Raw genomic sequence first — 22082 nt, 5'->3', positions numbered from 1 at the left:
AAAAAAAAAAAAAAAAAAACCCTAGCCAGCACAGATCCCAGTGAAGATCTCAAACGATGATCCAGAAATACACCCTGGGGTGTATTTTAAAGGTGACAGCAGTGACCAACCAGTAACTCTGATTGCGGAATTCAACCAATCTAGTCTGACAGTGGAGACCAGGCACTCAAAATTAAACTAAAGTCAGCAACCTAATTCACCACATGAAACAAAAGTAGGCCCAGTCTGCCCAATCATTCCCAGCTGTGCCACTCAGACTCCCAGCTAGACTAGCAATACAGGCCTATTCCTGCCAAACCAGAAAACTCAGAACTGGCTGTCTCTATACATTTGTGATACAATGACACAAGATTGCAAAGAACTGGGAAATCATAAGACTTTAAAATATACCAACAAAATTCCAATGATGGACCCTAAAGAAACAGGGAGCAGGAAAGAACAGATAAAGGTTACACATAATCCTCTCAAAGATGTTCTATGAAGTATAAGAACATTAAAATGAAATAAGTTTAGAAAGTGAGATATAAACAAAGTGAGAAATTTAACAAAGAAACAGAAACAATAAAATGAAAACAAATTCCAAAGAAGAAAAGCATGGCAGCCAAACGAAATGAAATGGTGAGTCTCAGACAGATGGAAAGCCAGTACAGTCCCAGACTGACTGAAATGAACTTAAACAACGTATAGTCAAAGACTAATTTTTGCATCATAGAAGCTAAAGTAGAAGAGATAGGGACTAAAAAGCTATTAAAGAAATAACGGCTAAAAATGTACGCAGATCTACGGAGAGAGGGTGACAGCAGGTATAGGAAGCACAGAAGTCTCTATTCTAACACAACCCAAAAAGCTCATCAAGACACATAATACCAAAACTCAGACCACCGGAGAGATGGCTCAGCAGTTGGGAGCACTTGCTCTTCCGGAAAACCTAGGTTCCATTCCCAGCACCAATAAGGCGGGCAGCTCACGTCATCCAGTTCCAGGGGATCCTACACCCTCTTCTAAGCTCTGAGGGCACCAGACAAACATATAGTAAGACAAAACACCCATACACATAAAAGTAATTTTTTTAATTCAAAGGCAGAGAGGTGGGGCATAGCTTGGTGGTGGAGTGCTTTCCTATCATGTGTGAGGACTTGGGTTCAATCTCCAGTAGTACAAGACAATAAAACCTTAAAAAAAAAATTCAAAGGCAAAACTCAGAGAAGAATTTGAGCAAGGTGCAACATCCTATGGATTTCTTGGTGACTTCAAGCCTCAAAAAAAAAAAGGTTCTCCAATCTATAAAGATCTCACAATGGAAACAAATTCTCATATGATCCCAGGATCTCAAGTTCCGCAGGATTTTCCATTGGCACTTGGTCTAAAAATGATTGGAAGCCCCATTGTGCGCCAGAGTTACAAATCCTCTAGCACACCAGTGAACCCAGTCACCCAAGGTTCTTCAAGTACCTCAGGTTCACCATATCCACAAGATTCTCAGGCCCCTCCAAGGACACACATTTCTCCCAATGATCCAAGGAGGCAGCGGAAGTGCACAGTGTTCACCAAGGAGCAAAAGGTGGTCTTGCAGATATTGTGAGAGAGCATTTCTTCACATGGCTCAGGATGCGCACACATTCTGGCTATCCTCTTTCTGCACACAGAGTTGTGAGTTTCTCAGTGTGAGCTAATACACCTGGCCTATGAGCATCTCTCCTGAATTAGCGAGTTGTATTAATCTATTGTACTATTCATACCTTATCCTTAAATCAATAAATTGATTTTAGTGAAAAAAATTCAAAGGCAAAGAAAACATTCTAAAATCAGTAAGAGTTAAGAAATCTATACACATAAGGGAAGCCCATGAAATGATGAACAAGTTTTAAACAGAAGCACCACAGGCCAGAAAGGTCAGATATTCCACTCGGTGCAGAAGGACAAACCTGGCCAAATACACTTTACCCAGCCTAGCTGATCTTTGGAAATGAGGAAAAATCCAAAAATCTTCCCCAGACAAACAAAAGTTAAAAGAACTCAGTGCAATGAGGACTGCCTCACAGGAATTATGTAACAGTCTTCTTCAAATTGTGTTAATATTAATTAATAGCATAAAATATAAGAAAGTTCAGAAATCATTAGTTTATTGAGAAGCATTCAAAATACTTTGTACTAAAATGGTATTGTATGAAGTGATTTTACGTCTAGTGTGACAATCCTATTAAGACAGTATAACTAAAATATTGTCTAAGGATAAAAATTACAAAATTATGTTTTGACATTTAAATGTATGGGTGGAAAAATAAAAGCATAGAGCTGTATGCAATCAAACTTATTATTAACTTTGTTTACTATATGAAAATTTTTATTAAAAACATTTTACACATATGTATGTGTGTATTTGCTATCATTCATGTCTGAGAACAATGAAAACTACTTATTTCCAGTTCAGCATGGGGAATGGGTTCAAGCACCAGGGACAGGTCTTGATCCCACCGCTAGGAGCCCCACAAACCCAAGCTACACAACCATCACACACACATGGAGAGGGTCTAGGTCAGTCCCAGGCTGGTTTCCTAGCTGTCAGTCCAGAGTCCATGAGCTCCCACAAGTTCAGGTCAGCTGTCTCTGTGGGTTCTCCTGTTATGACCTTGAGCCTCCTAACTCATAGGATCCTTCCTCCCCATCAACAGGACTCTCAGAGCTCTGCCTAGTGCTTGGCTGTGATCTCTGCATCTTCTTCCATCAGTTACTGGATGAAGGCTCTCTGATGACAATTAGAATAGTCACCAATCTGATTACAGGAGAAGGTTAGTTCAGACACCCTCTCCACTATAGCTAGGAGTCTTAGTTAGGGTCATCCTGTGGATTCTTGGGAGATTCCCTGGTACCAGGTTTCTCCCTAACCCCAAAATTGCCCCCCATCAAGATATCTCTTTCAATATTCTCCCCTCTGTCTCACCCCCAATCATAGACTTTTTTTTAAAGGGATTTGTTATTTCCTCTTTTATATCCTCTATCGTATTCATCAAAACTACCTTAAGGTCTTGTTCCTGTGCTTCACTTATGTTGCAGCACTCAGGGCCTGCTGTGGTAGGGCTGCTGGGCTCTAAGGGAGCCATTGTTCTGGCTGTTAGTGACGGTTTTTATGCTGGGTGTCTAGGCATCTGCTTCCCTGGCTAGAGAGCTTATTATCATCTTTATCTAGCCTTTTATATTTTATGTAAACTTTATAATGGAAAAAATCTATTTTTTTGTTTGTTTTTTTTGTTTTTTCGAGATAGGGTTTCTCTGTGGCTTTGGAGCCTGTCCTGGAACTAGCTCTTTTAGACCAGTAGTCGGGAGGCAGAGGCAGGCGGATCTCTGTGAGTTCGAGGCCAGCCTGGTCTACAAGAGCTAGTTCCGGGACAGGCACCAAAGCTACAATGGAAAAAATCTAAAGCATACACTAGGGAAAACTATCAAACCACAAAGATAGAAACAAAGGAAGAAAGTATATACAAGAAAATAAATTACAGTGGGAGCCTAGGCAGCTTGGATGCTCACCTTACTAGACCTGGATGGAGGTGGGTGGTCCTTGGACTTCCCACAGGGCAGGGAACCCTGATTGCTCTTTGGGCTGACGAGGGAGGGGGACTTGATTGGGGGAGGGGGAGGGAAAGGGGAGGCGGCGGTGGGGAAGAGACAGAAATCTTTAATTAATTAATAAATTAATTAATTAAAAAAAGAAAAGAAATTACAGGGCTGGAGAGATGGCTCAGTGGTTAAGAGCACTGCCTGTTCTTCCAAAGGTCCTGAGCTCAATTCCCAGCAACCACATGGTGCCTCACAACCATCTGTAATGAGGTCTGGTGCCCTCTTCTGGCCTTCAGGCATATACACAGACAGAATATTGTATACATAATAAATAAATATTTTTTTAAAAAAGAAAATAAATTAGAAATGTCAGTAGGAGGTCCTGGTCACATGGTCCAAGACTAGAGTCAAGTGATGGGAATTCTGAGTGCTGGTTAGAAAACTCCAAGTAAACAAGACAAGAGGCTTGTAATCTCTGTTCTTGCACAGCGCGGGTTATTCCTGGAATGTGCTTTGGAGCCCCTCCCAGCCACAGTGGCAAGAAGTCAGTTTACTTCAGGTTGTCCATTACAACCGGCTAATGTCATTTGTCTATGTGTCTATGTGCCTCTGTGCAAACATGTTTCCGCCTGTGTGCCTTGTCCTTTTGATCGCACACTTTGCTCAGATGACTTTTCTTAATCCGCACAGTAAAAACTGGTTGATGCTCTGAATAAACTCTGATGCAGAGACTTTAGAGTCCCTCATTTTTAGACTCCATCTCCCAGGTCCCACCACTGTAAAAGCAGTAAACACTGACTACCATTTAGCAATGAGTCTTACACTGAATAATAAGATGTGAAGTAATTTTTGCTTCTATTTTGGTGTTTAATTCAAAAACTACTTCATTGCTTAGTTCAAAACTTTTGTTTGGATTTCTGACAAAAGCATCATTACTCGCTGGTGCAAGGCCAGAAGCTGTCCCAGTTCAGAGACAAAATGCAGTACTTCTTAGCTCTTGGCACCCTGTCTGACTTGAGATCAAACACTAAAAGGTCCACATGAGATGCTAGGGAGAGGGATCCATGGCTCAAGTGCTTACAGCGCAGGCATGAAGACCTGAGTTCATACCCAGCCCCCATAGAACCCAGGTGGTGGCTTGCATCTGTAGCCCCAGCACTGGTGAGCACAGAACCTGGGTGCTTGCTGGAAAAATGGCAAACTCCTGGTTCAGTGAGATACTCTGTCTCAAAATTCAAGGTGGAAGAAGCCTGGACAATGCCTCAATGAGTGAGAAGACTTGTTCTTCCAGAGAAACTGAGTTTGGCTCCAAGCACCCATGCTGGGCAGCTCCAAACTGCTTAGGACTCCAGTTCCAAGAGATCCAGTGGTCTCTTTTGTTCTCTGCAGGCAAGTGCACTCACATGTGCATACCCCATCAGACATGCATATATACATAAATCTATAAAATATTTGAAATAAGACGGAGAATGAAGAGAACATATCCAGTGTGGACTCTGCTCTACATATGCACAGCTGGGCATGGGCAAGGGCACCCACAGTCACATAGACCACACCTACTAAAAAAGAGGAAAAAGAAGCAGACATGGAAATTGAAATCATCTTCTAGCTAATAAAATCACAAATCTTGTTCTTTATATAATACTGAATCATTTTACTACGTATAACACAAAAGAAAAATCTTAATTCTCTACTAGAAGAAAACCAATAGTTAACAAATGAAAATCATATTCACTATAAATATTAAATAACCCAAGAGGAGGACATTAGTGCACTGCACAATAAAGAAATATATCACAATAAGAAATAGCCAGGTACTAGTCAGCTTCCAAGTAGACTGTCTGTCCGCAATGCCCTGACAACTATATCCAAACTCACCCATTGTGTCTACACCTTTCCTGCCAGCTCGGCCAACCATCTGCTTGTAGGTGAGGATATCTAAAGGCTGGCCACCGAAAACTGGAGTGCGAATAATCACCCGGCGGGCAGGAAGATTCACTCCTGAAGAAAGAGTAGATGTTGCTGCCAAGACCCGAATAAGACCTTGGCGGAAGGCTCCTTCGATGATATCTCTCTCCTCAAACGTAAGACCTAAATAAAGTACAGATCACAAAACATATTACCACAGAAGCAATGTACTTGACTACGTATAAGCAGATTTGAGAGACCACACAAGCCTTTAAAGATCTTTTAAAGAATAGTTAAAATTATAAACAAACACATCATCAGTCTACCTATTTAAGAGTATAATCTTCCATCTTTATACATTTTTTTAAATTTTTTTTGTTTTTTTTTTCATCTTTATACATTTTTAGGCAGGTCAGCAACATTACATATGTCTTAGGTGGAGCGATGGTTTCTCCTGAAACTACTTATCCTGCTGCGTCAAGTGAGTAGAGCTGTGTTCCAATCCAATTTTAGTTATAAGAATGGACGGCAGGGGGCTGGAGAGATGGCTCAGCGGTTAGAGCACTGCCTGCTCTTCCAGAGGTCCTGAGTTCAATTCCCAGCAACCACATGGTGGCTCACAACCATCTGTAATGAGGTCTGGTGCCCTCTTCTGGCCTTCAGGCATACACGCAGAAAGAATATTGTATACTAAATAAATAAATAAATAAATAAATAAATAAATAAATAAAAGAATGGACGGCAGGCAGAATTTAACTGCATACTACTGGTTAACAACCCTGGGTTTTGTGTGTGCATATGTATGCACACATACACATTTTTAAATTTATTTTAAAATTTTGTCATGGTTATTTATCATTAAAATTATATATATAAATAAAATTATATATATATATGATTAAAGTTGAATAAAACTGAAAGGATTAAATTTCCAATCTTGAAAACATTCTTCTTTTCTTCCCCATACCAGCATTTATTAGTCAACAATTTTCTCTGGAGCTCACAGATTTTCTTTCATGATCATATTTCATCTTTATAACAACCTCTGGCAAACTCATTGAAGAAAACATTCCTATGATACAATCTTAACACACATGATCACAGATCAAGCACTTTACACAGTGACTGTCACACACTGGAGATTCTGACAGCCCATCCATCGGATTTTTCACTTCTAGTCCTCTTCAATTCAACGACAATTTCTAAAACAAATTTAACTTTGTTGTGTCTGTGAGCCTATGTCAATTCTTGACGTAAGAGGAAACGAAGTAGCATCAAATTTGAGTAGAAAGTATCACTCTAACATAAATTTTAAGGAAACAACATATAGACAAGTAACACTTTTAAAGAATTTGCTTTCCCAGTGATTAGAAAAAAATTCATTATCTGACGTAGTCATACAATTCAGACAAATAAGCTTAAAATTTTTGCTTTACTCTGGTTTGACTAATCCACTGTTTCTTAAAATGAAATATACAAATATTAAGTTGATTAACAAGAAATAAATTCACATAAACACAAAAATGAAATTATAAAAGTCTGGTGAGGTTTTTTTAAATTTTTTCTATTTATTTTATTATTTTATGTATTTGTGTGTGAACCCATATGCACATTATGTATGTACAGGAGCCCAGAGAGACTAGAAGAGGGCATATCAGATCCCCTGGAAGAGGACTTACAAATAGTTCACAACATGAGTCTTGGGAATCAAACTCAGATCCTCTGCAGGAGTAACAAGAGCTCTTGATCAGAGCTCCAGCCTGTGCTGAGAACATCTTAACACAAGATGATGAACCAGGAATACCTGCATGATGAAACGCTACCCCCCATGGCACAGTGTTCTTCAGTACAGAGTCCAGTCCTGAAGGTGAACGCTTTAGATGATCCATCACTTCCAGAAGGCTCTTGTGCTCTAGATTCACGGGTGGAAACTCAGATGGTTTTACTAATCCTGTCAAACATACACACACACATAAATAAATAAATCACCAACTGTACAAGTTTCTTTGCTTTATTGGTTGTTAGCTGCCAAGTGATGACAGAAATAAAGAAACTGCCACATACTATCCACTTTGCCACATCCTTGGTCTTTTAAAGCCACTGACCCAGAACACTATGATACAAACAAGACAGGGTTGCAAAGCTTCAGAGACAGTTCTAAGAATGTATCCCAAGGTTAGGAAGATCAGCTTTTCAAAGGAGGGGATCAAAGGGATCCTGCTGGAGAAAGGACAGATTACCACGAGTTACGGTTTGAATAAAAATGCTCCCTGCAGGCTCGTGGTTTAATACCTAGTCCTCAGATGGTGGCAGTGTTAGGAGGTTGTGGAGCTTTTGTAGGTGAGGCCTGGCTGAGAGCGTGGGCCACTGGAGGTACACCTTTAAGAGTAAAGCCCACCTATGGTTCTAGCCCTTGCCATCTGCTTCCTGTCTGCAGCCACGAGGGAGGAGCCTGACTCACTTGCTTCTGCTTCCATGCACTCTCCCACATCTTCCCACCATGCTGGACTTGTGCCCTGTGTAACCATGAACCAAAACAAACCTTCACTTTCTTTCTTTCTTTCTTTCTTTCTTTCTTTCTTTCTTTCTTTCTTTCTTTCTTTCTTTCTTTCTTTCTTTTTTAATATAATTTTATTTTTTTATTTTTTGGTTTTTCGAGACAGGGTTTCTCTGTGGCTTTGGAGCCTGTCCTGGAACTAGCTCTTGTAGACCAGGCTGGCCTCGAACTCAGACATCACCTTCCTCTGCCTCCCAAGTGCTGAGATTAAAGGCGTGCGCCACCACCGCCTGGCATCTTCCCTTTAAGTTGCTTCTGTCACAGTGACAACACACAAGTAAAGTCCAAACGTCAGAGTCCTGCCAACCAGCACATCAGCACTGCTAGGACCCCAGCTCTCCCTGGAAACTGTCTGGTTCCTCTGTCACTAAGCTAACAGTCAAACATAGGTAACCAAGATCCAGGACAGGCTCCAAAGCTACAGAAAAACCCTGCCTCGAAAAACAAAACAAACAAACAAAACAAACAAACAAAAAAAAACCAAGATGAAATGTGCCTTTTAGTTACTTTTAAACTCAGGAAGTCTATCTTCTTAAAGAATTACCCAGACTTCTAGATTCCTAAACTTACAAAGCTTCATTAAAAACCCATTTTAATATATATCTTATATTTTGTGTTTTTAATTTTTAGGCATACTTTTCTTAAAATTCTGAGGATACACATAGGATTGCCTATGCTTTGTTCTACTAAAAACAATAAAAGTATAATAAGTTATCACTCAGCAGTATGTGTGTGTACATGCATGTGCTCATGTATGTGAAGGTGAACACGTGTGCACATGCATGTAGAGAGAAGAGAACAACTTCAAGTGCTGTTCCTCAGGAGTCTTCACAGCTCCACACTAGCCTGGAAGTTCTGAAGTAAGTCAGGCTGGATGGCCAACAACACCTGTCTCCACCACCCACCCCGTGAGGGATTACAAACATAACACTAAGCCTGGCTCGCCTTTTTAAACATGGTTCTAGAGATCAAACTCATGTCTCTGTATTTGCAAGGCAAGCACTTTACAGCTAAGTGACCCTCCTCAGCCCAAAAGAGATCGTTTTAAAGTTAAAAAAAAAAATTGGTAAGAGAATTCAAAATTGTAAACTTCAGTTTATAAAAAATGTGCTACTCTCTTTTCATGGAGAAAACAGACTAGATGAGGCTCCAATCCAAACACGGCATTTAGGAACCACTGCTCCAAATCACATAACAAAACCTAATACAACATGATGAAGACTTCAGTCCTTCAGGAGTAAGCTGTCGTAGAACGATGTAAGCATATATTTTAGCCTGGTACAGACAGCACCAGGGAAGATGGGCCTGGATGGGATGCTGCACTGACAATTAGCCTGAGTATATATATGTACACATTATCTATGACGAGGACAAAAAGGGATTAGAGCGACAAAAGCAGCCTTGCCAAGAATACCTAGATGACACCCAGTGACAGTGACAGAGCAGGAACACACTTTGCTATGTCATCACCAGCACTACCGTCCATACAGCAGGATGGAGGCTACTGTGATCCCCAGTACTACTGTCCATACAGCAAGGATGGAGGCTGCATTTTCAGCTGTCACTTACCCTCAGGCTGATGGTGCAGATTATAAAACTCTCGGGCAATGATATCTGCTATCTTCTCACACCACTTTTTTGATGGACAGAAGAGTAATACTGAATGGTTATCACGAACAGTCTCATAACATAAACTAACAATGTGATCTTCATCTCCCTAAAAAAGAAAGAAATAGCTACATCAATCATACATACCTTCAGAACATCTTCACATTGGATCAAAATTCTACATTTTGATCCATTAAAAAGGTTTTTTTAACTCAAAGGCAGAATAAAAATCATTTACAATAAAAACAAAGTTCATTAATGATGATGGGTAAAAAGAAAAAATTTTCTATGTATTCAACTCATGTTTATGAAGTCCTAAACTTGGGTATTAGAGATACAGTGGTGACTACACCTAGCCCTAATTGGCAAAGGGTTTGTTTACAGTCTCACTGAGAAACACGGGAAGGAACTCAACCACCACATGATGTGCTGGAGAAGAAATATTTGCAATGTTTTAGACTCATAGATTTGAAAAGACCTAAAGGAGGTCTCTCTGAGAAAACGAGTGAGCTCAGACGTGAAGGAGGAGATGCACTGTCTCGGTGGCAAGTCCATATTTTAAGCACAGCAAAGGGTCTGTGTCAATGTCCTATGGAAGTCCCTCCACGCTGGAAAAACACCAAAGTGTGCTGAGGTATCAGGGAGTAACTTGCATATCAAGGACTTTACAAGTGCTACACACACACACACACAATCATATTGTATTCTTACCAAAACCAAGTATTATACTCTACCTTATAGATAAAGATAGAAGGGTCAGAGATTTTTCATGACTGAAATAATAGTACCTCAGCCATTTTGTGTACCTCTCTTCAGTGTCAGAGAAAGGTTTATCTGGCTCTTGAAACAATAATCTTCTCATTCAGTACACTTACTATACAGATCTACATTCAACAAATGTCATTGTTCCACCTGAGTGTTTAAAGTAAATTAAACCATAGCAAAATCTCACTGACTAGAAAAAAAAAAAGACGACTTCCATTATATACTAGGAAATGATGGTCATTTAAATTAAAAGCATTCTACATTCTCCTCACTATTCTCATCAAGTGATTTAAGGTAAAACTGAGTAGCTTAATATCAATTCCAACAAATACATAATATACATTCAGTTACTATGCAACCTCTAATTAGACAATTAAATTGTTAACAACTTGTAGAAAACTCGAAGGCACTGGCAGTGGAGATGTAAGAGCAGTGACTCACCTTCACTTGGAGTAGGGGCTGAAATTCTCTCACAAGCTTCATTGACGAGTCATATATGGAATCTCCTATTTTTATTGATTCCAAAAGTGGAACTGGGCGGAAGTCAGTACGGTAGAGTTCGGCATCCAACCAGGAGGCTACGAGCTGCAGGTTAGGAAGGGTAGCACTCATGCCAACAATCTGCACAGCACTAGACAGAGCACTGCCTGCGTCTGCCTGGCTGGAAAGACAAAGAAAATACATTAGGAAATATGCAGAAAATAACTCACACTACTGCTAACGATATTCTTGTCATGGCCTTGGTGCACAAATGCAGACATTTCTTTGGATAAAATTACTAGCTCACAGACTACTGGCCAGATATTCAAATTTAATGAATGACACAAAGCTGTTTTCCAGGAAGACGGTACCAAAGTAGCACTTCCTCAGTCTGTGTGTTCTGCTGTCCCACAATCTTGTCACCATCTGACAATCATTTTAACAATAAACACTATGGAGACACTATAGCAATACTTAAGAAGCAATTTCTCAGATGATTAACAATGCTGTGTGCCAGACCATTCGGAACCTCTCTTGCAAATGCCTGCTTAAGCCTCTCACTAAGACACTGGGTTGTATTTCTTAGTCAGCTGTAACATTTTTTACATGTTTGACACAAAATTTAGTCTGCAGTTTATTTATTTAACAAATATTTATTTATTATTTATTTCCAAACTTGTAGGCATTTTCTAGTTATGTTTCCCTTATATATACTAGAGATAAGTATGTAACACAGTATACAGAAAACCAAGCCATCAAACAATAAAGATATGTGATAGTGTAAGAAAAAAAAGGGGCTTTCAAAAAATAAAAACAATTATAATATACAATAGCTGAGTTAACAAAGCCATATCACTGTAACACTGAAAAATTATCTAAGCAAAATTAGAATCCTATCTGGGAGAATGGGAAGATGATGGGGTGAGTGGATTTAAAAAAAAACTAAAAAGGATGGAAGGAAACTGGGTATGGGAGAGTAGAAAATATAAAAGAAAAAAATCTTAATTTCCCATAGCAAGAAATCAATATACAAAAATTTTACAAATATCAATTCAAAATGGATCAACAACCTCAATTAGAACCTAAAACAAATTTTAATCCCAGCACTCAGGAGGCAAAGGCAGATGAATCCCTGTAAATTCAAGGAAAACTTGGTCTACATCGAGTTCCAGGCCAACCATGGCTACATAGTGAGACCCTGTCTCAAACAAAACAAACAAAAAAAGATTTTTGCCTTTCCAAATGTCTTGAAAGATATCCTCTATGTTTTCTTCTGTAGATTTCAGAGATTCAGGGTTTTTTGGGTTTTTGTTTTTTTTTTTTTTTTTTTTTGGATTTTTCGAGACAGGGTTTCTAAGTAGCTTTTGGTTCCTGTCCTGGAACTAGCTCTTTTAGACCAGGCTGGCCTCGAACTCACAGAGATCCGCCTGCCTCTGCCTCCATGCTGGGATTAAAGGCGTGCGCCACCACCGCCCGGCTAGAGATTCAGGTTTTTGTTTTGTTTTGAAGACACAGTCTTTAAAATGTAGACCAGGAAGGCCTCAACTCAGAGACCCTGTCTCTGCCAAGTCCCGAGACTAAAGGTTTGTATATGGGCTTTCTGAATAACACATCAACAGCAGCACAGAAACTGACCCAAGTATCACAGGTGGGGCCACATGACACTGAAGTTCCTATGCAGCAAAGAAACAGAGCACACAACCCACAGAGTGGGGGAAATCCTTCACCAGCTACACTGCAGACAAGGGGCTGACATCCGGAGTTTACAAAGAACTGCAGAAACTGGACACCAAGGAAGTAAAACTACCAATCAACACCAACAATAGGCAAATGAATGATAGTTTTTAAAAAAACATAAATGGTCAATAACTATTTTTTAAGTATTCAATTTCCCTAACCATCAAAGAAATGCAAATTAAAACTACTTTGAGAAAGCACCTCACCCCACTCAGAATAGCTACCATCAACAAATCTGACAGCAAATACAGGAGACCCAACCAATGTTGGAGAAGATTCACTATTAGTGGAGGTGTGGCCATTGTGGAAATCAGTTCAAAAATTTCTCAAAAAATTAAAAATAAAACTCCTTATGACCCCTCTATTTCACCCCTGAGCATATACCCAGAGAACTCCATAACCCTACCATAGAGACACGAACCCCCAAGTGTATTGATGCTTTATTCACAATATAAAAAATGGGATCAACAGATGAATGCATAATGAAAACTTGATGTACACACGAATACTATTCAGCTCTAAAAAAAAAAAAAAAAGGAAATTGTAAAATTTGTAAAAAAAAAACTGTAGCCTTTGAATGGGTAATTTTAGCAAGGTCATACAATCTCAAAAAAAGAAACTTATATTCTCTTTCACATACATAATCTAGCCAAAATATGTATGTATGTATGTATGTATGTATATATGTGTGATAACAAATGTAAACACAGACACAGAATAATATGTAGAAAAGCAAACCAGTGGTGCAGTGGTGGTGAACGCCTTTAATCCCAGCACTAGGGAGGCAGAGGCAGGATCTCTGTGAGTTCAAGGCCAGCCTGGTTTAAAAGAGCTAGTTCCAGGACAGGAACAAAAAGCTACGGAGAAACCCTGTCTCGAAAATCAAAAAAAAGAAAGAAAGAAAGAAAGAAAGAAAGAAAGAAAGAGAAAAAAAAAGAAAAGAAAAGAAAAGAAAGAAGAAAACCAGAAAGGCCATCTATTAGTAGATTAGGAAGGACTGAGTGCAGGTAATGGACACAAGTTTTGAGAAAGAACATAAAGCTCATTGTTTTCCTAGTTCTAATTCTATCACGGAGTTGTCATTTTGGTCAAAATGAGTGGTCAGAAACATTTAAATGCTTGAAAGTAGTCTAACACCAGTTAAGTACTTCTTTTAGAGTAGTGGTTCTCAACCTTCCTAAGGCTGTGGCCTTTAATACAGCTCCTCATGTTGTGATGACTGCCAACCATAAAATTATTTTTGTTGTTACTTTTATAACTGTAATTTTGCTACTGTTATGAACCTAAAGTGAATATCTATGTTTTCTGGTGTTCTTAATCAACCCCTGTTAAAGAGTCATTCAGCCCCCAATGGGGTCACAACCCACAAGTTGAGAACCCAATTTTAGAACAAAAGCAAACTACTATTCCATGAGTTTGTGTAAACAAAAAAGGTACTACACTCCTATAAATCTTACTTTTTCACTTTTATAGATTCTTTTTCAACATTTTTTCAAATACCAGAAAAGCAGTCATTTCAGGTACTTACCACGATACTGATTTCCGAGCAACAAAGCAAATCTTGGTCAGTAAAAGTTCCAGAAGATATCCTCGGTGAGAGTCCCCCAGCATGTGTAACTCATCCACAACCACCATTCCTAGAAGAATTTTCCAGATTGACCTTTTACAAAACTGCACAGTTCTAAGCATTTTCGGACTCAGAAGCCCACATCTAATGGGCAAATAACAGTCACAATAAGATCCTGCAGGCAATGCTAAGTCCCAGCATGAAGGAAAGGCCAGCTTCTGTGGAACTGCCAATTCTCTTCCAAGATGTTTCAGGATCTTAAGCAATCTATTCTATATATGATATATATTCTAACTACAGAAAGTCAGTGATTAGCTTACTCGGGGCTAACAAAACCACCAAACCCAGGATCTGAGTCTTCTTTCTATTGCTATGATAAATGCCATGACCAAAAGCCAGTTAGGGGGAAAGGGTCTATTTGGCTTACACTTCCTGATCACAGCCCATCATTGGAGGAGGCCAGGCAGGAACTCAAGGCAAGAACCAAAAAGCAGGAACTGGAGCAGAGACCACAGAGGAGTGCTGCTTCCAGGCATGCTCTGTTGGCATTTTTATACATCCAAGGACTACCTGCTTAGGGATAGCACTGCTCACCCTGAGCTGGGCTCTTTCATATCAATTATCAGTTAAGAAAACGCCCTTACAGACTGACCGTCATACCAGTGTGATAGGAGCATTTCCTCAATTGAGATTCCCTATTCCCTGATATGTGAAAATGCCAAGAACCTACATTGTTTGGGTGCCTCTGGGGCTCCGAATCGTAACTTATAAGGAAATATGGCATACCTGCCACTGAGACTTTTTGCTTAATAGCCCATGGTTTCCTATCTGCTTATTCTGAGTTTAACTTTTCCTTGATCTTCTGAAACCTTAAGGTGCCTTGTTAGGTTACTTCAAATCGCTCTGATTTCTTTCTTCTTCTTCTTCTTCTTTTTTTTTAAGGATTGTGTTTATTTTATTATTATTATTCTCTCATAGATTACCTGCCAACTGCAATTTCCCTTCCCCCTAGCCTCTCTCCCCCATCTTCCCTTTCCCCCAGATCCAACCCCAACTCAGCAAAAGCAGGCCTCCCAGGGACATCAATCAAACATGGCATAAGTTTTGATACAGAAGACCAGCCCATCACATCAAGATTGGATGAGGCAACCCAGGAGGAAGAATAGGGTCCCACAAGCAGGCAAGAGTCAGAGACGTTTTTAATGTAGGCATTTATAGCTATAAACTTCTTTCTTAAAATACCTGTATTGTATACCAGTGAGCCAGGGTTGGGGCTCAGACTGTTCTCTACTTTTCTTGTCACTTCGTTTCCTTTCTTTCTGGCCTAAGATTATAGTCTCCCTTATTACTCTGACTCTTTCACAATCACATGAAGAAGCACCTGACCTGTTATTTATCCTGGAAGTCTTGATGCTTTATAAAATCATTGTTTCATAAAAACCTTTCAATTTCCAATGACATAAGAAGAAATGTCCTTGTCTGTAAGCTATCTCCAATTCATATTATATGATATGCTCTATCAACACACTTTCATTCTTCTAAGAGAACTTATTCTGCTTAGTGTACAAAGCAAAATCCTCAATATAGTTAAAACCACTGAGGTCACAAGTTATAAGAAAATTTTGATATAAAGTGACTGGGAGCATCAGAAGGCAGTCTTACCAGGCCTTTCTAATCACTGATCTCTGCCCCATTTCTCTTTTCTCAAGTGAGCAAACAGACTCAACTGCTTCTACAGTCGTTTTCCTGCCGCTACCTCTCTACAGTGACCTTTCCTTCAGGGTAGGAGAAAGGTATTATTAAGACAAAAACTTCAGAGTATCAAGCACAACACCAGTTTATGTGACTATCATTTCCTTATTGAATGGTAGCTTCTGATCCAGTCGTAATCTAGATCCCATAGTACCAAATTATGATAATGAACACATAAAGTCACTAGTTTTAAAGATGATAGGGACAACCCCAGCATGCTTCCTTCTCTCCAGGCAAAGTTGAAACAAGAAAGTAGCAATGAGGAAAAACAGAGGTTCAAGAATATCCTGTCTTTTATAAAGTTCAAAAATGCAAGATAGGAGCCAGCGAGATGGCCCAATGGGTAACGCTTACTGCCAAGCGGATCACATCCGAAAGAACCAATGCCCACAAGCTGTCCTCTGACCTCCTGCTATGTGTCATGCCACAAAGACACTCAAATTCATAAAAATAAGTAAATGTGAAATTAAATTCTAATTCAAGATAGTAAAATCAATAACAGAAAGACATAAAACATGAAGTTCCCAACATTACTTCTGCAATTCTTGCCCCCCAGAACAGATGACAGGAAATAAACATACAGGTCATACAGGAATCACAGTTTCACTTTATTCCATCAGAAACAGCGGCAGGAAACACTTGTTTAGTTGTATAACTTTCTTACCTAACAGATCCATCTTATTTTCCTCAATGAGGCGATTGATCAGCCCATTGGCCCTCTCAATGGTGCAAACAGCGATGTCCAAGGAGGAGAAACGCCTAGAAGGTGAGGTACTGCCCATGTAGCCATCTACTTTTATCCCTACTTCCTGAAACAGACTCTAAATTAAGCAAAAAGAAATAGCCAGATGAAAATTTAGATTTTAATGAGTTACAGGTGGGTTCTACCCCAGAACATAGACAAAGTATTTAAAGATGGTTGTTTCTGGTCAAAACCCAATGGTTTTAATAATCACATACTAAAAATTGAATCATATACTAAAATATGTTTAGAGTTAACAAAGCTCAGCACAGATATTTCTGTTAAAAAGAATGAAATAGATACTTTAATAGTCTAAGTTCTAGCAGCTATTATAGAAATTAAAATTGGAACACTGAAGTTCTAGATGTTTAATTCAATAGTAAAAAGTAGTTAATTTTTAACACTAATAGTTCTAAAGAACAAATGTATACTTTACAAGGAAAATATTCTTATCCTACTAAAGATTAGTTTTTCATATGATGGAAGAAAAGTTTTCAAAAGTTAAATTCAGTGGGATTGGTATTAACTTTTTTGGTTTAACTTTTAACTAACATACCTTCTCAATAAAAGGAATCCTTTCATCATTTTGTTACTTTGGGTCTAAGTTGAGAGGAGGTTACTGAGTAGGACCAGCTTTGTTGGCCATTTGGCCTCTGAAATAACCGTTAAAAAGATTTGTAAAACCACAGAACTTTACAAATGTTCATTTAATCAATTTTCTCAGTAAGTCTGAGCTTATTGCGTTATAATACTAAGAGTGAGCAGCCTCAGTTTACAAATAAAAACCACAAGGCCCTGTAGGTTGTGTGCCTGGCAACACAGGACTGAAATCCAGACTCCTGGCCGTCTTTACAGAGATTTCTATTCTGGAGCACACTACTTCACTGGAGAAATGACAGCTGTCGGGTTTTTCTATCTAATGGACACTGTATTTGTAAAATTGCCTTAAAACCTACAGAGCATCACATCAGCATAGACTATGACCCACTCAACAATCAGAGGTCTGACCGCCAGCTTGGAGCACCCCCTTTAAGAATAGAATCTTCCCTCCAGTCTCTGTGTTTTCTCAATGGTCCTCAGCTGGGGTGGCTTAGGCTTCCTTAAACACGCTGACTGTGTCTTTGCAATTACGTGCTATTCTTTACTCCCTATGAAAAGCTTATCATTTTTGTACAGTATTCCCCAAGCTACCCTTTTAATTTGATGTCCCTTTCTACTTTATGCAATAATGTTTAAATTTCTCTCTTTGGGGTTTGTTTTGTTAGAAATACTGAGCTATACTGTTCCCAGGCCTCCTTTTACTTTTTAATACAAAATTTCACTAAGTTGCGCAGGTAATCTTCCCACCTAAGACTCTCAAGCAGATCCAATCCCACACCTGTGCCACCAGGCCCAGCTGGTCTGCTAAAGTATTAAGACTTTTAACAGTCAGTTTTTAAGCTACATACATGCGATAAAATAAACTTCGTTTTCCATTTGATTTTACAGTTCCTTCAAATGAGCAAAGCCAATGCTACCAATGATGAACCTTTCACTACTTCAAACAGTAGAAACCATTACCTGGAGGTAGCATTTCTTCTCTTTAGCCACAGACACAAAGGGCAGAATAAACAAAGCTTTCTTCCGCATTTCCAAAACCCGCTTCAAAATAAGTAACTCTGCCACAAGAGTCTTCCCGGCACTTGTAGGAGCTAAAATGTGATTATTTCAGATAATTATGACAAACATTTAGTACACTGCACTAATAAATGTTGTAAGCCATAATCAGTATTACAGATGCTAGGAGTAATACATCATTAAAGACTCACTCTGAAACCTTAACCCCCAAAATGCCCTTGCCTCTACACTAGGTTTCCAAATAGTCTCAGAGTCAACAGAGAGGGTTTTAATCTTTGTACTAGAAATTAATGATGGCTATCACGGTGTACCACATTAATTCTATGTTTAAGATTGACTGAATAGGTAAAAAACCCGCAATGCACCTGTAAGATAATACGAGAGACAGAAATTGGGAGGACTTATAGGGAAGCTTCTAGAAAGGAAAGAAACTTATGGGGAGAGGAAAGGATGCCAAGCATCGGAAACATCATGTGCAGAGACCTGGAGGAGAGCCTAGAACGTTCTGATGACAGAGATTTCACGAGTCTAGAGTACGAAATCAACTCTTCAAGTTCTCTTCAAGGGAGAGAAAATAAAGAGATAAAACAAAAACAAACTGCCAATGGTTGTAACTGGGGCTGGAGAGATGGCATAGCAGTTAAGAGAGTGTACTGTTCTTAGAGAGGGCATGAGTTCAATTCGCAGCACCCAACCAGAGCTGAATTCCAATAGCCATATCAGACAGCTGACAACTGCCTGTAACTCCTGCTCCAGAGGATCTGACATCCTCTCTGGTCTCAGTGGGTACTGCACTTTCAGTCCGTACCTACACATGCACACATACACACATAATTTAAAGTCTTTTAACTGTTTAAATGCTACACAAAGAAGACTGTTACAATCCTGCCATCTAAGGGTTTTTTTTTTTTAAATCTATCCTGAAAGCAATTCAAAATGACTAACATGTTCTTAAAAACAGTGAAAATGGCCGGGTGGTGGTGGTGCACGCCTTTAATCCCAGCACTCGGGAGGCAGAGGCAGGCCTCTGTGAGTCTGAGGCCAGCTTGGTCTATAAGAGCTAGTTCCAGGACAGGCTCCAAAGCCACAGAGAAACCCTGTCTCGAAAAGAAAAGAAAAAAAAAAAAAACAGTGAAAAGGTCGTATTTATAGTGAGCACCTGGGCTGCAGAAGCAGGGCACAACAACAGAAAAAGATAAATGAGTAACAAGGATATTGCCAAATCTAGAAGGAAGACAGTGAGATACACCAGGCAATGGATCCAAGAACAGAAAAGTCCACAGATCCAACATACATCTTAGGTAGACCTGTCTTGATAACTGTGAGTTGCTGACCAGTTCTGAAACTGATATGACCAGACCACACCACCACATAAACTGACGAACACTACTGTGCATTTAGAAGGACTTTCTGGGTGCCCAACTGTTCTAAGTTTGTATACTTAGGAAACAATTTAACTCTCAGCACTGCAAAGTCAGTTAGCCTCCCCTGTCTCCTCCTCTCCCTCCATTTGAAAATTCAAACAGCCAGGAAAAGATAAAGTTCCCAAACCCAGTCTAACTCCACAGTGTAAACTTTTATGTACTTAGCTAATATTCTAGCTCTTTATTATAGACTTAATAAAAAAAAATCCAAATGATTTTAGAACTTCAGAGAAAACTGACACAAAGGAACTGTATCTTATATTTGATCGTTCAATCATTGAAGCAAACACAGGCTTAAAATTGCACATATCAAAGTAGCCCTTGAAAACCCATATAAATCTTATAAAGTATACTACATATTGCTTTGTCCATATGATTCTGCACAAACAACTCACTTATGAATACATAAAGTCTACACCCTGAAAAACAACTGAGATCAAATGAGGAAGAGCAGGCTGGCACCCCCGTTATAAATGCACTGAGACATATATATGTTCACTAAGCAAGAGAATTGTAACTGCATAAATTACCAGTGTCCTTGTCTCCCCTCCTCCACATAACGGAACTTCCATGACATCAGTGTGCAAATGATGACACGCCACATATCCACCACTCTCCTTAAGCATTTGCTCGTCCACCTATTTAAAAGCTGTGGCTGCCCCAATAAAGAATCGCTCACACTGACAACTTTAGGGAAATGAGTTTGCATAAATTTGAATACCTGAATAAACTAGATTCTTTCCTTCCAGAACTTGTCCAAGCAAAAGACACTCTGCCTGCCATTCGAACATCTTCCGTACACCAAAACTATGGTATTTCTCCAGAACTGCTTTAGGGAGTCCCCAGTTTGCCAGTAGCAGCTGGTCTAGCTGGTCTTCGGGAACTCTTTGCTTGCATGTCCCTTTCAAGAAAACAAAAACAATTTAATTATCGCCAACAAAAAACTTTAATAGTTAGCCCTCTACTGTTGGAACTCCTTCATGCTGAAATAAAACTTTAGCACATCTTGACTTCCAAACAATTACAAGAAACTGATCTTGTACACAAAGACGCCAGTACATTAGTTGCTTGATACAATTTTGTAAACTCTTAAGATCCACAAACAAAAATGTGTGCTATACACAATGAATAAAGAGTTTGGACAGATGGGGAGGGGGGAAAAAGACACTCCGTGAGTGATGAAAGAGCATTATAAAACGTTAGAGAAGTTTCGGTTTACATTTTAGTACTAACCAAAGACAAAGAATTATGGGATGAATTGGTGCAGGCCTGTAATCCCAGCATTTGGGAAGCAAAAGTAGAATCAAGAGTTCGAGACCTCAGGCCAGCCTGACCTAGAGTAAGCCCTTGCTTCAAAAAACAACAACAAATAAAGAGTTAGGCTGACATTCTGAGGAAACAACCCAGATCCCTTCCAGCTTTGCTCTGGCTTCCTACACTACACCTGGCAATGGGGTGGAAGATCCGAAGTTGTACAGGATATTATTCGAAGCAAATTCTTGACATAATGACAGGATCTGGTTAACTGGGAAGTTGCTTCTGTGAAGCTGTAAAGACCCCCAAAAAACAACGCCTATATCTATACAGCCAGTGATGGCCTAAAACAGCTGGGCATGCTGGCGGCTAGCAGGGAGGCCCCAGGTGTTGGGAGTCCCAGCCCCGGTAATGAAGTGCATGCCCCTGCCGCCCTCGGTCCGTCCCAGCCCCTGTGTTGGTGTACATGCCCCTGCCGCCCTCGGGCCGTCCCAGTCCGGGTACTGAAGGGCATGCCCCTGCTGTCCTCCAACCGTCCCAGCCACGGTGTTGGGAGTGCAAGCCCCGGAGCTGCCCTCGGACCGTCCCAGCCCTAGTGCTAAAAGTGCATGCACCAGCAGCCCTCCGGCCGTCCCAGCCCCGTTGAACGAGTACCTGCCCCTGCGGCCCTCGGGCCGCGTCCCAGCCCCGGAGGTGGACTCAGCACCGGTCCAGACGGCAGCTGAGGGCTGACAAAGCTATCGCCGTCTCCCGAGAATGAGTCGGAACCGGACGCTGAACGCCGCCGTTTCACACTCCGGCGCGGAAGACTCATTGCAAACAGCCTCCTCTCGGTTGTTCAGGGCACGACACAGTCCCATAGGCCTCCCACGCGGGAGAACGCCAGCCTAGTGACAGCCGCAGCCACCATCTTCCCGCCTCGGCCTTCAAATTCAGACCTCCCAGCCCGCCCCGGAACCACAGAGTTCTCGTGGCTAGAGTAACCCAACTACCATAGAGTCGCGAGGGAAGGACCAGCCCGCGCTGAAGTCTGGCTTCCGGCCTCCACCGGAGCTAGCGAAGGGGAAGTTGGTAGAGCGCCTGGGTCTGCATTCATATAGATTGTCCTAAAAACAT

General features: G+C 40.2%; 1 protein-coding gene across 2 annotated transcripts in view; it reads right to left on the bottom strand.

The window, feature by feature from the left end:
• The window catches only part of Polq (DNA polymerase theta), a 67996-nt gene extending 46133 nt beyond the window's left edge, over positions 1-21863 (bottom strand). For both annotated transcript variants that reach the window (XR_007592955.1, XM_050148901.1), the window contains exons 1-9: positions 21621-21863; positions 20434-20613; positions 18232-18362; positions 16594-16750; positions 14139-14247; positions 10835-11054; positions 9590-9737; positions 7268-7414; positions 5434-5646 (exon numbers count right to left, since the gene is read on the bottom strand). Coding sequence is in view for 1 of the 2 variants with exons in the window: in XM_050148901.1 (XP_050004858.1) it covers positions 5434-5646; positions 7268-7414; positions 9590-9737; positions 10835-11054; positions 14139-14247; positions 16594-16750; positions 18232-18362; positions 20434-20613; positions 21621-21780 (1465 nt within the window). In the remaining variant the exon portion in view is untranslated. The remainder of the gene's footprint in view (positions 1-5433; positions 5647-7267; positions 7415-9589; positions 9738-10834; positions 11055-14138; positions 14248-16593; positions 16751-18231; positions 18363-20433; positions 20614-21620) is intronic.
• Positions 21864-22082: the final 219 nt, after the last annotated feature.

The sequence above is a fragment of the Alexandromys fortis genome, unplaced genomic scaffold (assembly GCF_014885135.2).
Source record: "Alexandromys fortis isolate MF-2015 unplaced genomic scaffold, M_Fortis_MF-2015_v1.1 scaffold_4, whole genome shotgun sequence".
Classification (NCBI taxonomy): Eukaryota; Metazoa; Chordata; class Mammalia; order Rodentia; family Cricetidae; genus Alexandromys; species Alexandromys fortis.
Note: the sequence above shows the minus strand (reverse complement) of the source record. Positions and strands in the feature narration are given on the sequence as shown.